Below are 13449 nucleotides of genomic sequence, written 5' to 3' on the forward strand. Positions count from 1 at the left end.
GTTTCTCTGATGTACTTAAGTATGCAGAGATAAACTGCTACTCAAAAAATGTTCAAGGGAGGGCATGGGAAATTACTGTCCTATCTCTATCCTCCCAGTGTTATCAAGAATTTGAAAAAAAATTGCTGCAGTCCAGATAACACATTTTATCATGAAACAATGTTATTCTAAAAAAACCAATACAGGTTCCAAAAATGGGGAAGCACCATGAACGAAATTAATGAATTCATTGAAAAAATCAGATCATCACTGGACAAAAGCAATAAAGTGGCAGGTATCTTCTGTGACTTCACGAAGGGACTCAGTTCAATTAATCACTCCAGGCAGATACAGCATCAGACAAAATGTACTGCTGTGGCTCAGGTCTCATCTGACAAACAGGAAGCAAAAGCATCTATGTGGGATACAGTTTCACAAGGAGTCCTTCAAGGCTCAATATTAGGGCCAGTCTTGCTTCTCTTTTACATAAATGATTTACTCTCAATATTAATCCCCAAACAGTCATGTCTGCTGATGATACTGTACAGTACTTATTCAAAAAGAAAATGAGAGATAAATTCTGTGTGGTGTGATACGCACACTAGAAAACCTAGGCGCATGGTTTCAGCACAATGGCCTTAAAATTAACATTTCAAATACTCTGTTTACACAATTTAAAACCAAATAATCAAAAAATCAGTGTCATACATAAAAATAAAATTATGGAAGAAGCTCATTCCATCAAATTCTTGGGACTAAACTCGGACAAAAATCTAAGCTGGCAAGCACACATAGATTATTTAGCTACTAAAATAAACAGCCATGGTTTTTTCAATCGATATACTATCTGGTGCAACAGACACAAACACCAGGAAAGTAGCGTACCACAGTTGCTTGAATCCATAAATCAGTATTGTTTAATTTTTGGGAGGAACTCAAGCTATATGTCATGAACCCTGCTACTTCAAAAAAGAAGTGTTAGAAAAAATGTGTACTGTCCCTTGAAGAGCATCCTGGCACCCATTATTCAAAAGCTATAAATATTATCTATTCCTACATTGTACATATTTGAGATGTATCATCTTTTTACACTGAAATCGTGAGCTAACTGAAGAAAACCATTTCAAACATATGTACAACACTAGACACAAAAAACATTACATGCTTCCAAAACATTGTTCAAAACTCCACTAGCAGACACTCCAGTACATGGGAATGAAAGTTTACAATGAACTCTAGGGCAGAGATGTGCTGAGCCTGGAAACACGTTCACTGGAGAGAAAACTACAAGCCACCTTGTGGCAAATACTATTACTCAACTGAAGAATTTATGAATAATGAGATGATGATTTGAACAGTGTCAGTGTTTAATGCTGTACTGTTGTGTATAATAGCGTATGCAGAAATTAATGTATTGGTACATCATAAGAAAAACAAGTTAATAATACTATTGCATTCAACATAAACCTGTGCTGGTAAAAATAAGTGTTAGAAAATTATGTAACTATGGACATCATAAGGTAAAAACTGACATGTCTCCTGTAGAATCTGATCATATGATCCATATGATCTGTAAAATGTATGTTATGACATGAATAAAATATAAATAACTTATTAAATGACATTTAGTTCTTGGAAATGAACAGACAAAGAGTAGACCCAGACTACTGATACATAAAATACAATTGTTTAAATTAAATTAACTGTGGTGGCTACAGTCTGAGACCGTGAATGGTGCAAAACAGATAATGTGACTGGATCAACAAGATAATCTTTGATGGGTAACGATAAAGTAACAACCAAATTTAAATTACACACACAAATTAAAAAATATTTCCATTGCTGTACTAAAGGAGTTGTACTTATGTTGTAGTGAAATTTGAGCATGACAAAGTAATTTGTAAAGATTGGCATTATCAGTGATTGTAAATATAATTTGCTAGAAGAAAAGATAGCCTTTCTGAAAACCATATACATCCTTTTTGGAATTTTTTGTACAAATTATTTAATATCAACACCTTTTTAAACAAACTGGTAAATAATTAAGACAGTTTAATGAGACTACCAGAAAAACTAAAAATAAACTGTTGACTAATGCAGACAAAAATATAACACCATGAAAGAAAAAGTTGTGTATGGAAGCATTCCACAATAAAATTACCTAGTTGATGTGATATTTGCTTCCGCTGGTTTAAATGATAGTGCACAAGAATTTGGCAAATTGCATGGTGGCGGAGGAATGTTCTCCCGTTTTGCACAGTTCCAGGCATCAAATGTGTTTAATTCTTTTGCTGGTCGTGGATCGGTCATCCAGATCAGACCTTGTGTGATTGTCACAAACCACACATCTGGGCTGAAATTTCAAGCGTATGTTAATTAGGAAATAGAGTAGATGCATTATATATATTTTTTACATAATATATTATGTTTACACAATATATGGAAAATTGTGTTATCTATTATGTTTGAAGATATTGTGCAAAACAAATGATTGCAAGTACTTCAGTTATACATTAGTAGTTATCCTGTTTTATACAAGTTGGTGTTATATGTTTTCGATCACATTTCTCGCTAATAATATTAAACTTTATTTCCCATGTCTCCCTGTCCTCTCCAGGTTTTCCTCAGTGTTTTCTGTCTGTGTTTATCTTTCAGTTCCATTTGCACTCAGTTACTATTCAACAGCTGTCCATTACCAGTAATTGGAATATGTGGTGTGTCTAAAAAGTTTGGTGAATGCTATCAGACATCAAATGAAAACTTTTGACAATGTTCGTACAGCTTCTGGAAACTATCAGCAAAGGCCTCTTGTGGAATCAATCACAGAATGGCTATCACACGATCTTTGATGGCTTTCATGTCTGCACAACGTTCACCTTTCATGGCCCCCTTCAAGCAGGGAAACAGGAAGAAGTCTGCCAGATGTGCTGTAGCAATCAATTCACAACAGACTGGTAAAATGCAGCATTAATGGTTTGACCAGCAGGAACAAATTCATTGTGGATGATTCTGTTGTTGTCAAAGATGGTTCAAAAATGTTCAAATATGTGTGCAATCTTATGGGACTTAACTGCTAAGGTCATCAGTCCCTAAGCTTACACACTACTTAATCTAAATTATCCTAAGGACAAACACACACACCCATGCCTGAGGGAGGACTCGAACCTCTGCTGGGACCAGCCGCACAGTCCATGACTGTCAAAGATGGTGATCAACAGTGTTTTTCACCTTGTACTTTTGCAGATGGTGTTTTTTTGGTCGCGGGGAAGACAGTAAGCACCATGATATCGACTGCCGTTTTGATTCTGGATCGAACTGGTAGCACCAGGTCTCATCTCCCGTGACAATGGTGTTCGGAAGCAATGGATCCTGGTCACACATGGAAATGAAATCACCAGCAGTTTCCATCCATTTTGCTTCCTGAAAGTCTATGAGCTTGTGCGGCACAAATCGGGAGCAGATCTTCTGCTTACCCCAATCATCCCGAGTGATGGTGTGCACCATGTCCTTGCTGATGCCCAATTCCTCCACAATCAATCCGAGAGTCCATTGCCAATCTTGTGCCAGCATTTGTCACACTTTCTTGATCTTTTCTGGGGTTCTGCTTGTCGATGGCTGACCTGAATGTGGCTCATCCTCAGCTGTTTCCTTCCCTTCATGGAAGAGTTTAAACCATTTGTAATCACATTTTCCGCTCATGGCTTCCCTCCTGTACATCTGCATCAACATTCTACATGTCTCCATTGCAGTCTTCCCCACTTCATAGCAGAACTTGATGTTTCACATTGCTCCATTGTGCTGTGACACTTCCTCTCACACTGACTATGTTCAACTGGTTGCAGTCTGTTTATATAGCCAGTCACATGCAGTGCATGCCATGTATTGATTCTCCTCAAGTCTCTGAAACCCATGCACATGCACACACACATGCGTGAAGTTTCCATTGAGATTGACACCATTCACCGAACTTTTTAGACACACCACATACGACTCTCGGCTGTTGGTAAATTTTTATTTTGTTTTCGACACTATGTCATTTGTCTTCTTTGACCCATAGCTTTTATCCCCCTCTACTCTTCTTCCCTCACAGGATATGTGCATCTCTTTCTTTCATGTTTACAACCTCTGTGTATTTTACATTTACTCTAGTTGTTACTGTTTCAGAACTTGCAACTAAATAGTATTCTTTTGTTTCAAACAGTATTAATTTCCTGTAAAAAAAATTTGTATGGATATGTGACAGGACTCAGATTTCACAAAATAGTAAGAATAATAAAGAACGTCATATTTGATAATATTTAATCAAGTTGATAAAAATGTATTGCCAGACTGTTTTGTATGGATTGTATTAAATTCTTGTTACATTAAAGTTACTCACGTGAATGACTCTTATAATGCAGTGTAAAAGACAATAGACACGTCATATCAGTAAGTTATGTATATTACTCACAGGGTTTGTGCCCAGTCCAGGAACTTGTGCAGACCTCTCTCAAGTTCTTTTATTTGGAACCAGTTGGTGTGGAATGGCATCATGTAAGGAGCCTTGTTCTGTTCATAATATCTGCTGAAGTCTTCTCTGAGCCATTCAAAAACTTCATCAGGATCATGATTGTGTAGTACACACTGGTCAAGGTAAGGACAATGACCTCCTTCATATGTTTCTACATAATGAGCATTCAATGGCACTTCCCAGACTCCTAAAAGAAATTATTGCACATATATCAGGAAAGTTATGTGTCTCATAAGAAAATACTATTGAACATTTTTGCTATGAAACTAAAAGACAGATTAAATCTGTATACTGGAATGTTACTTGAGTGTGTCCATTTGCTTCTTTTGGAGCAACGTTCTTAATAAGTGAACTACTGAGCTACCAAGGTACAATTAAAACCCTGCCTTCACAGCTTCAGTGGTGTCAGGTGTCAGTACCTCACCCCTCTCTCTCTCTCTCTCTCTCTCTCTCTCTCTCACACACACACACACACACACACACACTCTCTCTCTCTCTCTCTCTCTCTCTCTCTCTCTCTCTCTCTCTCTCTCTCTGTGCAGCAGCTTCGTTGTGCCAAATACACAATGCTGGGGTTGCAGTTTGACAAATGGTCTGCAGTGAGGTGTTGTTTTCTCTGGAGTGTAGAGGGAGAATGAGGCAAGAAGCAGAAGGAGGGTTGAGAGGGTGTAGCTAGCACTCAGAAGCGGGCAACTGATGTGTGGAGAAGGAATGTGGGAGGAGGTGGCAGTAGGTGTATGGGATAGGCTTGCGACATGCACAATGTCAGTAACATAAAGGAGAGGGTGGGTAATGGGTGACACAACAGAGGAGGGAGAGACTGTTTGGTAGAAGGAGTGTGGAGTGTGTGGGTGCCTCCTCCAATGACCACAAGGGTAACCTTTATTCTTTCCATCACTTGCGTTCCACTCAAGACTTTCCAATACCATTTCAACTGCAATATGTGTTCTTTCCCCCCAAATTTGTCATTAAAAACTGTAAAGTCCTCTTTCACTGGCAGATGACATTTGGTAGTTGAAGTCAATATTTCACGCTTTATGGTAGCTTATACGATACATTAGAATTGCTGTCGTCATCATTTTGATTTTAAATCTAGTTCCATTTTCTGTCATTATCACCTTGTTATTTGGCTTTTGTGATAAACACATTTTTTTAAGAAAGTAACTATAGCATTCACTTTACTTTTATTGACAAAACTGTAAAAACAGTGAATTCTGGCAGTCAGTGAGGGATCCAGATTGAAGCAATGACATTTCAAAGGTATGTGGACCTAAGATTGCATTCTTCATGATTGTTTCACGTATAAAAGGTGATGCTAACATTAAGTTCATAGTCATTAATGAATTATAGACTATAGACAACTGTGTGTCAGGAAGAAAATTCATTAGTGAATGTTTATAGGTTGTGTTACATGAATACACTGAAGAATGACATAACTTATCAGAAAGAAGATGCTAGAGACATCTGGGAATACTGAATACATCCAAAGAAAGGCAGCACAAATGGCCATAGGTTTTGTGGCCCATGGGACAGTGTCACAAAGATGGTGAGAAAAATGTGAACTGGCATTCTGTTTAAGATAGATGCCAACTATCCTGCAAATGCTTACCTACAAAGCTTCAAGAACCAGTTTTAAGTAAGGAATCTAGGAATATACTACAACCTCCTAGGTGTCTCTCCTGTAGAGACCAAGAAGACAAGATTGAACTAATTACAGCACACACAGAGGCATTTTAATCAATCATTCTTACCACACTCCGTACGCAATGAAAGAGAAGAAGAGGAGGAAGAGATTACTGTTTAACGTCCCATTGACAAAGGCGTCATCAGAGATGGAGCACAAACTCAGATTAGGGAAGTACAGAGAAAGAAAGCAGCCATATTCTTTCAAAGGATGCCTTAAGCAGTTTAGGGAAATTACAGAAAACCTAAAGCAGGATGGCTGGGCTTAGGTTTGAACCATCATCCTTCTGAGAATGGGAGGAAACCCTAATACATGTTAGAATGAAAAATTAGTGGGAAGTACCCTCTGCTTGCATATCACAGTGGTATGAAGAGTATATATGCAGATAAACTGTAATTTTCGAAAATCATTTGGCATGGAGTTATTAGTGAGCATAGGGAGCACAGGGAGCGAAAGGCTATTTACAATTTGTACAGAAACCAGATGGCAGTTATAAGAGTCGAGGGGTATGAAAGGGATGCAGTGGTTGGGAAGGGAGTGAGACTGGGTTGTTATTCAATCTGTATATTGAGCAAGCAGTAAAGGAAACAAAAGAAAAATTCGGAGTAGGTATTAAAATCCATGGAGAAGAAATAAAAACTTTGAGGTTCGCCGATGACATTGTAATTCTGTCAGAGACAGCAAAGGACTTGGAAGAGCAGTTGAACAGAATGGATAGTGTCTTGAAAGGAGGGTATAAGATGAACATCAACAAGAGCAAAACGAGGATAATGGAATGTAGTTGAATTAAGTCGGGTGATGCTGAGGGAATTAGATTAGGAAATGAGACACTTAAAGTAGTAAAGGAGTTTTGCTATTTGGGGAGCAAAATAACTGATGATGGTCGAAGTAGAGAGGATATAAAATGTAGACTGGCAATGGCAAGGAAAGCGTTTCTGAAGAAGAAAAATTTGTTGACATTGAGTATAGATTTAAATGTCAGGAAGTCGTTTCTTAAAGTATTTGTATGGAGTGTAGCCATGTATGGAAGTGAAACATGGACGTGAAATAGTTTGGACAAGAAAAGAATAGAAGCTTTCAAAATGTGGTGCTACAGAAGAATGCTGAAGATTAGATTGGTAGATCACATAACTAATGAGGAGGTATTGAATAGAATTGGGGAGAAGAGGAGATTGTAGCACAACTTGACTAGAAGAAGGGATCGGTTGGTAGGACATGTTCTGAGTCATCGAGGGATCACCAGTTTAGTATTGGAGGGCAGTGTGGAGAGTAAAAATCGTAGAGGGAGACCAAGAGATGAATATACTAAGCAGATTCAGAAGGATGTAGGCTGCAGTAGGTACTGGGAGATGAAGAAGCTTGCACAGGATAGAGTAGCATGGAGAGCTGCATCAAACCAGTCTCAGGACTGAAGACCACAACAACAACAACAGGATTCATGAGGATGGAGACTGCCTACAAATGAATGTCACGATGACAATGACAGTGGTGATCATGAATAAAATGAAAGTACTGGTGCCACAAGCATTTTTTGAGCAAAACAATGTGATGAAAGTAAGAATGCATCAGACTACTTTTTTTCAGCATGGCTGTCCTTCTTTATCAGCGGTGTATTGTTTCCATTTAAATGTTTTTGTTTAAGCCTTGCCTCTCTGTTCCTCAGAATCATCTTTTCTTCTCTATTTTCAGTTTGTTGGAGGATACCTTGATGTGATACTGTGTGCTGGAAAACTACAGTGGGGACTTCGCATAGGTGAGACACTAAATGCGACACGTAAATCTCTGCACATATTAATGGGGATTTCGAAAGCCAGAAGCAAGGGTATAAAGTAGAAAGCCTACATATCCTTTGTGAGACTCTGTTTGAGTACACTACTAGGATATGATAGCCCCAGTGAAGACTGCTGAAGCAGATGGAAGGAATGAAATGGAGGACAGCCAGCTATATTGATGGGGCACTACAGAAGAAGAACTAATGTCATGGAAATGATTAAGAAATTGATATGGTAAATCTTGCAAGCAAAGGACAAAAGCTGGACTGGGAAGACTATGTGGGTGAGGCTACATGAGAATATATAGGACAAAGACTGCTCACTGATGGAATAGGTAAGAGAAGGAAAGGCCATCAGTACAAAATAAATGCAAACTTATGTAACAACAATGCAGTAGGTAAACGTTCTTATGTTGGTAGAGGAGTAAAGAAGTGAAAAAAACTACCAGAAGATTTGCTCAATGCTCACCCAGACAGTTTTACAAAATTTTAAAAAAAAATGAACAATATGAAAATGGTATACTTAGTTTTACAGTAACTTATAGTATACTAGGGATATAATGTAATTACATGATATAAAAACATACTCACTACTACATTCATGATCAAATAAAAATTTTATTTTCCTGTCTGTATTTAACACCTCTAAATCAACTTAGATCTTTTAGAATCAGTTAAATAGTTGTTTCACTAGCCTGGTTTCTGATAATCTTGATGCATGACAGAAAAAGGCAATCCTCGCTTTTCAGTTTGTATCTGTTACTGACTCACTTTCATGATACACCACCGCATAATTATGCAACAATCTACAATATTCATTTATTTGGTGTTTTATGTTGATTTTTTTGATGATTCTTCTGTCTGGCTTCTTAGTTTATCATTTTTTGATTTGCTGCTCAACTTGAATAATGTTGGTTCACATTTAACTATAAAGTGGTAGTGTTTGAAATGAGCTGAATTTTATTTGAGCCTGTGGAATTACATTGTGTACAGTAAATGTACATGTAATATAGGACACATCAGAAACAGAAAACATTCATTATCACCTATTTCCTAACAATTTTGTGTATAACATAACATCATTGATACAATACATAGAAATGTAATGTGATAACTACTCTTCAACACTACAAAATGCCTTTTCAACTAAATAGTCTTTGAATTTCTCTCAAAATTTGGTGCCATGTACATTGTCAGGAGGTTTTTACACAGAATTCTTGATAATTTGATGCCTGAATACTGAGGGCCTTTGTCAAGCATTGTCAGTTAGTGGGATATGCTTTGTATATCATTTTTCCTCCATGTGTTTTGGTATGTACACTAGCATTTGTAATCCACAGTGCACTATGTTTTATGCTGTATATTGTTGTTTTATATATGTACAAAGTTGTAAAAGTTAAGACACCTAGATTTTTGAAGCAGTTTCTGTATGTTTCAAAAGTATTCTTTCTAAAATGTGAATAATCTTTTTGTTTATTGAATGTTTGAGTTTTCCCACACTGTCACTCCACACTGCAGGTATGAGAGTATATGGTGTACTCAGGAGCTTTGTCTACATACTGGAATATCTGCTTCATTATGAATATGATGGGGCTACAGGTAGAACTGATATGATGTTTCCATTTTGTTTCATTAGACACAGTAATACCTAAGAACCCAGTGCATTCTGCTTCTTACAGCCTCGTTTCATCCATCTCTAAACTCATATATACAGCCTTCTCTTTGTTTCTGAATACAGCATACATCATCTTTTTTAGATATCTAACCAATTTATTTTCCAAGAACCATTGAACTGTGATATATGCAGGAATGTATTCACTTTTCAGTATTGTCATGTCATCCTGCATACAATACTTTCTTCTCTTTCTCTTAATGAACAGCCTAAATAGCAATAGCCTCATGAGCAATCCCTGTGGCACTCCATATTACATGGCTTTGGTTTCTGACTGGTATGTGTTCCATTTTGATACATACTGTTTCCTGTTGCATAAGTATGATTGTATCCTCCCTCCTGCTTGCCTTCAAATGCTATAGTTTTCCTACATTCTTATCAGTGATTCATGGTCATTAGTGTTGAATGCTTTGAAGAGATCCAGAAACATTGAAGACACAACTTTTTATTTGTCTGAGGACTGTACAATGTAAGCTGCCAGACTGATAGTCACTGGGTCTCTAGATTTTCCCTTTCTGAAACTATGCTGTGATGATACAAAAATGTTATGTTTGTCCAGATAATCAATTTATGTATTACACATAAGCATTTCTAGGATTTTTGAGAGACATGATACCAGTAAAACTTGTATGGAATTGCTGGGGGTCACCCTTAGCTATTTTCTTGTACTCTGGTGCCACCCTGCTTATCTTTAGTTTTCCTGGAAAAATTCCATCTCTGAATTTGGTGTTCCATGTGTTTGTTTCAGTTTAGTTGTTCTGCTCTCTATTGAAGCTTTCTCATTTAAATTCCAGGTTATGGATTCACTAAGATATTTGAACTTATTTAGAATCTTAATTTCTTTACTGTTCTTTAGTTGAACAACCCATGTTTCAAGCTTGAAGGTTGGCATCATTTCTGTTTTTCAAAAACACTTCTGATTAGAATGAAGATGCTAGAGATAAAGAGTAATTTTCCAGCAGCAGCCAGATAAAAGCACATTTTAGATGCACCATTACAAAAATATCATGATACATCAATAAACAGCCTTTCATTTCACACCAAAATCATCAGTGAAACAGTAGACAGACACTCACTGGTGTTACAACTGTCTTTACAAAATTTCATGACAGGAACCTATTTCATTACTTAATGGAAACAATAGGAATTGCAACTGTCAAATATGTATTGTAGTAAATAATATTCTGGTTGTTCAGGTGTTACATGCATACTTTCTATAAAGGAGTGCTTTGTATTTCTCTTTAAGTTTTAAGAACACTGATAATGGTCTGTTGATTTGTCTCCTCTTCTGTTTTACTGTGATAGAGATACTTGTACACACTTTAAAAAAGACTTACCTGGAAAGGAACGCGATGGACAGGTTCCAGAACGGCATTCATGTGGTATCTTATAATCAAGTGTATATGGCCATATAGGCACCTTGAGAGGTGGTATTCCAACAGAGCTATCATAAATATAGCCAAAGTCTTGAAGTACCTGTAATTAATCACCCTTCAAATTCTGCAGGCATGAAAGTACTAATTATTATAGGTTCTAGTTGTGAGTTTTGACATATCTGATTACAAGCATGAGTTCACTTTTTAATGACTCTTCTAATATGAAGTTTTTTTTTTTTTTTTTTAACTGGGGCTGTATTATGACAAATATTGAAACCTGCTCTCACCTCATACTGTGTGTTCCTGCCTGGTTTCAAATATGGAGCTCTCATTCCCACTATGTCATTCTTTGAAATGTTTGCAAAATGGTGGAGTATTTTTTTCATTCCTATCATTTCACCAACCCATTCCTCATATCCTTTATCCTGGAGACCTTGCTGAAGTCTAGAAATAACAAACATAATGCAACATTACTATAAAAATATTTTAGAGCTTCAATGAGTACTGCAAAATGATAGAATCTTTGCCTACATAGGTTTATACTCACGATATGGTTTCAGTTGCAATTTCATGACCTTCATGTGCAAGCTTCTGTATCATGTTGTAATTGCTGTACTCATGAGCAACAAAAAATGTGCCACGAATTGGGCAGCCATTTGGATTTTTCCGCTCTGGATCGAATACTTTCATGTAATGGTCAAAGTTATTTAGATTTATTGCTCCATCAAATGTCAGGAAAATTATTTGGGGAATCTGCAAGGTAAAAGCAAACTTTTATGAACTAAATTAGTTTCATAACTAGTTGTAAATGATTTTGATTCAGTCAAAGGATGAAGATGACAAGTTAAAAAGAACTAGCCTATCTGACAAAAATATCATAGTTAGTATTACTTTTTTGTCTTCTTTCACCAACAGTACGGGTGCACCTGGATGGATAAATATTTTACACTCTCCAAACAAACAGTATATCTCAAGATGAGACATAAAATATGATTTCACAATTATTTGCTCTACATTATAAGAATAGTGTTGTTATGGTTACATTAAATATTACTATTACTATATACTGTAAGTGGAATCTTTTGTGCCAGACAGAAAAAGATGATGAAAATATGGACCTAGTTCCACAGAGACCAAAACAGCAGCAAAGGCACTGACAAGGCAGGTGTATAGCCAGCAAATGTAAATATGGCGCTGATTATGGAAGTTGCCAATGACAGTGTGAAAGACACCTCCAACTTAGTGTTAGTTCCCACTTTTTTCAAAACATAGTCAAAAGGGTGCTGCTTGATCTTCATGTGATCTCCAGGCCCTGACAACAGCACTGTGCTGTTCTGTCCATCCAAGGCTGTATACAGTGTCAACCAGAATCAGCAACAGGCACTTTATGTTTAATTCTCTCCATGCTCCATCTGCTTCATGTTTCGCACACTATCGTTGACGTCATTGTGACCTGGACTCTGTTTATGGAAATAACCTTCAGACTAAAACTGACAATTGAAAAAGGATTTCAAGAGGGACCCAGCTTTGGCTAAGCTGTTAGAGCAACAAAAACTTCAAATAACCCTGTTACAACAACAACTAGCACCTCAGATGGCAGCTCAAGAAGAGTGGTACCACCACCAGATGGACATATGTCAGCAGCTATCTTACACTGGAATACGGTAGCTAAGGGTCTCATCCCTATCACCACCACTTTGTCCATTTACACTCTATATGGAATAATAGAGGCAACAATTCACAGCACTTAAAGTAGTACAAAGTGAGCTCCAGCAAGGTTTTTTCTTATAGTACGCTAAGCCAGAATTGTTCCATCTGCTGCAAAAGTTGTCTCCATTAATGGATCTGGTTACCCTACCTTTTGAAGAGCTGTGTAGCTCACTGGCAACTTATTATGGTCAACAAAGCCAATGTGTATGAAAAGAATATCAAGGATTTGTTTTCTTCTTCTGGATTGTTTTCTTTCTTCTTCTTGCTTGTCTGGAAAGCACTTCTTATTTGTGTCTCCAAGTAGCTTTTCTTGTGAAAGGTTTCACACAGATCCTGTAATGTGTTTGGCAGACTATCCTTGTCACTTATGGCTCACACTATGTGTACTTGGTAGTGAGAAGAGATCAGCATTTTGTTGGATGGTGGCAGCTGTTGGCATTTATGTCAAATTTCTATGTGTGTCTTCTACCTTTAGAATCATTCAGCATTCCATCATGGTTCTTCTTTATCAGAATGTCTAGGAATGGTAGGCATCTATTTCCTTTCACACCCACGGTGAATATGGTATTGTTTTGTATGCTGTTAAGGCAACAGAGGAATTCTGGTAGATTTCCTCCTCCTTGGGGCCTAACCATGAATGTGTCTTCCACATATGTGTAGAATGCCTTTGGTTTCAGATGTGCTGTTTCCTTGAAATGTTTCACACATAGATTATCAATGCCTGATGCTAGAGGGGGATCCCATGGT

The 13449-nt window shown here is 37.2% G+C and overlaps 1 protein-coding gene across 1 annotated transcript in view; it reads right to left on the bottom strand.

Moving 5' to 3' along the window:
• Positions 1-13449, bottom strand: part of LOC124619760 (chitin deacetylase 1) — a 207268-nt gene that overhangs the window by 13463 nt on the left and 180356 nt on the right. The window contains exons 5-9 of the mRNA XM_047146343.1: positions 11540-11745; positions 11280-11436; positions 10954-11092; positions 4430-4676; positions 2141-2332 (exon numbers count right to left, since the gene is read on the bottom strand). Of these exons, the coding sequence (XP_047002299.1) occupies positions 2141-2332; positions 4430-4676; positions 10954-11092; positions 11280-11436; positions 11540-11745 (941 nt within the window). The remainder of the gene's footprint in view (positions 1-2140; positions 2333-4429; positions 4677-10953; positions 11093-11279; positions 11437-11539; positions 11746-13449) is intronic.

The sequence above is a fragment of the Schistocerca americana genome, chromosome 6 (genome assembly GCF_021461395.2).
Source record: "Schistocerca americana isolate TAMUIC-IGC-003095 chromosome 6, iqSchAmer2.1, whole genome shotgun sequence".
NCBI lineage: Eukaryota > Metazoa > Arthropoda > Insecta > Orthoptera > Acrididae > Schistocerca > Schistocerca americana.